This window comes from Clupea harengus, chromosome 18 (assembly GCF_900700415.2).
Source record: "Clupea harengus chromosome 18, Ch_v2.0.2, whole genome shotgun sequence".
NCBI classification, from domain to species: domain Eukaryota; kingdom Metazoa; phylum Chordata; class Actinopteri; order Clupeiformes; family Clupeidae; genus Clupea; species Clupea harengus.
Window position 1 is genome coordinate 2,010,534 of NC_045169.1, and position 2,500 is coordinate 2,013,033.

At 49.4% G+C, this 2,500-nt stretch overlaps 1 protein-coding gene across 1 annotated transcript in view; it reads right to left on the reverse strand.

Annotated features, from left to right (window-relative positions):
- LOC105895513 (cytochrome P450 26B1) overlaps positions 1 to 2,500 on the reverse strand; it is a 23,503-nt gene that overhangs the window by 2,230 nt on the left and 18,773 nt on the right. The window contains exons 3-4 of the mRNA XM_012822147.3: positions 937 to 1,212; positions 510 to 665 (exon numbers count right to left, since the gene is read on the reverse strand). Coding sequence (XP_012677601.1) covers positions 510 to 665; positions 937 to 1,212 — 432 coding nt within the window. The remainder of the gene's footprint in view (positions 1 to 509; positions 666 to 936; positions 1,213 to 2,500) is intronic.

Here is a 2,500-nt window from a genome sequence, read left to right on the forward strand (position 1 = left end):
TGTCACTGGAGGAGCCACTGTTGCCCTCCTGACAGGGGTGTTGACTCATTTTTGGCCCGACCTCAAAACTCTTCAAGAGTTGAGACTGAGAGGACAGGAGGGGGAGGACATGGGGCTAGAGGCGCAGAGAAACCCCTCAGCTTTGAAAACCTTCACAGCGTTTGTGACATTAGCAACAATACCGTCAGTGAATGAGACATTTACTCTCTGCTGATAGCTGTGAACACTCATAACCATGCCGAAACACTCATCAAGTCATAAACTGATCTGTACTGATCACCATGCCTCCTCCTCCACTGCACATTCACACAATCAAATCAGCATGTTCCCTCAGAGAGGGCCAACTGATATCACAACAAGACGACATCTTTGGAATTCCGCTTCTGCTGAGGGAAGAATGTTCTCTGTTGAAGAGAGTCATTCCGGACTAGGAGGGGGGGGGGGGGGGTCACTTTGTGGGAAGGATGCGTTGGTTTTTTGCGGTCAGAATAAGAGGTCGGCTTCCGTACCTTGAGTTCCTGCATGGTGAGCTCGGCGCCGTTCTCCTTGGCACTCTCCATCAGGACGTCCAGAGCATCAGCGTAGTCCTTCCCCTGCGTGCACAGGGGCTTCTCCCGGATGGCTTTCTCAATCATCTTCTGCAGCGTGTCTCGGGCACGGATACCCTGTCAGAGGAGAGGAGAGGAGATGCTGACGTTAACTAAAACCACTCCAGCTACTCATTTCAGCTCTTTGACTTGGGAACATTGATATTGAAAGCTACAGATAAAAAAAACGCCAAATTTGTGCCTTGCTTTCAAGAAAACAGCCGGAATATCTTGTCATGCAAACATCAGAGCTGAAACATCATCAGACATCTGACCCAAGAGGGTTAGGTTTACAAAAGCTGTCTGCCAACTAAACTAACCAAAACTATCTTCCTAGCTTTTGCCTTACCTTCCTGTAGCCACTGAAGGGCAGGTCAATGGGCAGGCTGAACAGGTTGTCCACAAACTCCTGGAAAGTGTTGAAGAAGTGGCACATCTCCTCGTCCGAGATGCGGAAGCCCAGGAGCACTCGCACGGCCATGGCGAAGGACAGGCGCTGGGACTCGCGGTACACGTTGATGGGCTCCGGGTTGGAGCTCCACACCCGCAGGGTCTCTTGGATGACCAGCTGGATCTTGGGCAGGTAGCTCTCCAGGGCCTCGTGGCTGAACACCTTGGCAAACACCTGAGGAATGATGGAAGCAGAGTGCCATTGTTGTTACTGGGCGTCGTGCGTGTGTGTGTGTGCAAGAGATACAGTGCCAACGGTTCCTTCCCTCTACATTCCTATGAAAACAGCTTCTTCAACCATCTAAAGAGCAAGACTGAGAACTCCCAAACAGGGAGGACCATCCCAGAGGAGCGAGACTGTGTGAGTGACTCCAGACCGGCTCCAGACTGGCTCCAGTGGGCTACCCCAGCTGCCCAGACAGAACACGCTGTGCTGCCACACACACAATTGGGAACAGAGCAGCGTTCTCAGAACAGTGTGAAAAAAAGATCTGTGATTTGACATTATTATCTCATGGCATCCCTCCCTGACTTATTGTCTGTGATAACAAAGAACATCTTTCCTTCATGGCAGAGAAAGAGGTGAAATGGGATTGAAAACAGGTACAGTACATGGCCTCCGCAGTCCTACCAGTGAGCCCCTTGGTCCCATTCCAGAGTCAAAGACCTACTGTTGTCTGTTTTACTCCCATTACAATCCAGATATTTGGACACGTTTACCTGAAGCATTATCCTATTAGCTCAGTAATGCCGTTCACCTTGTTACTTTGATATTGATAACAAGATGGTTTCAGCTGCAGGGTAGTCATTTCCATAGACTGCTTAGATGTGCCAGACACAATTAACAGGGAAGTGTGTGTGTGTGTGTGTGTGTGTGTGTGTGTGTGTGTGTGTGTGTGTGTGTGTGTGTGTGTGTGTGTGTGTGTGTGTGTGTGTGTGTGTGTGTGTGTGTGTGTGTGTGTGAGAGAGAGAGAGACAGAGAGAAGGAGAAGGACATAAAGACTAAGTAGAGACTATGAGGTTATGCAGGCTTTGAACTCTAAAGGACTCACCTATAGGTTTCTGCCAATGACATTAAAACTTGTACTCTTGCCTGTCTGAGTACCTCAATTAGTCAGCTTCACACACACACACACACACACACACACACACACACACACACACACACACACACACACACACACACACACACACACACACACACACACACACACAAGCGTGCACACACACACACACACACACACACACACGGTCCAATAATGCCCTGAACGGCTGATCTCTGAGCCAGTCCCAGCCCTGGGACAGGGGAGAAGCCACTCTGAGAAGACTAATGACCCTTGTGTGTGTGTGTGTGTGTGTGTGTGTGTGTGTGTGTGTGTGTGTGTGTGTGTGTGTGTGTGTGTGTGTGTGTGTGCCACTCTGAGAAGACTAATGAATGGAAATGTCATCTAAATATTATCCCT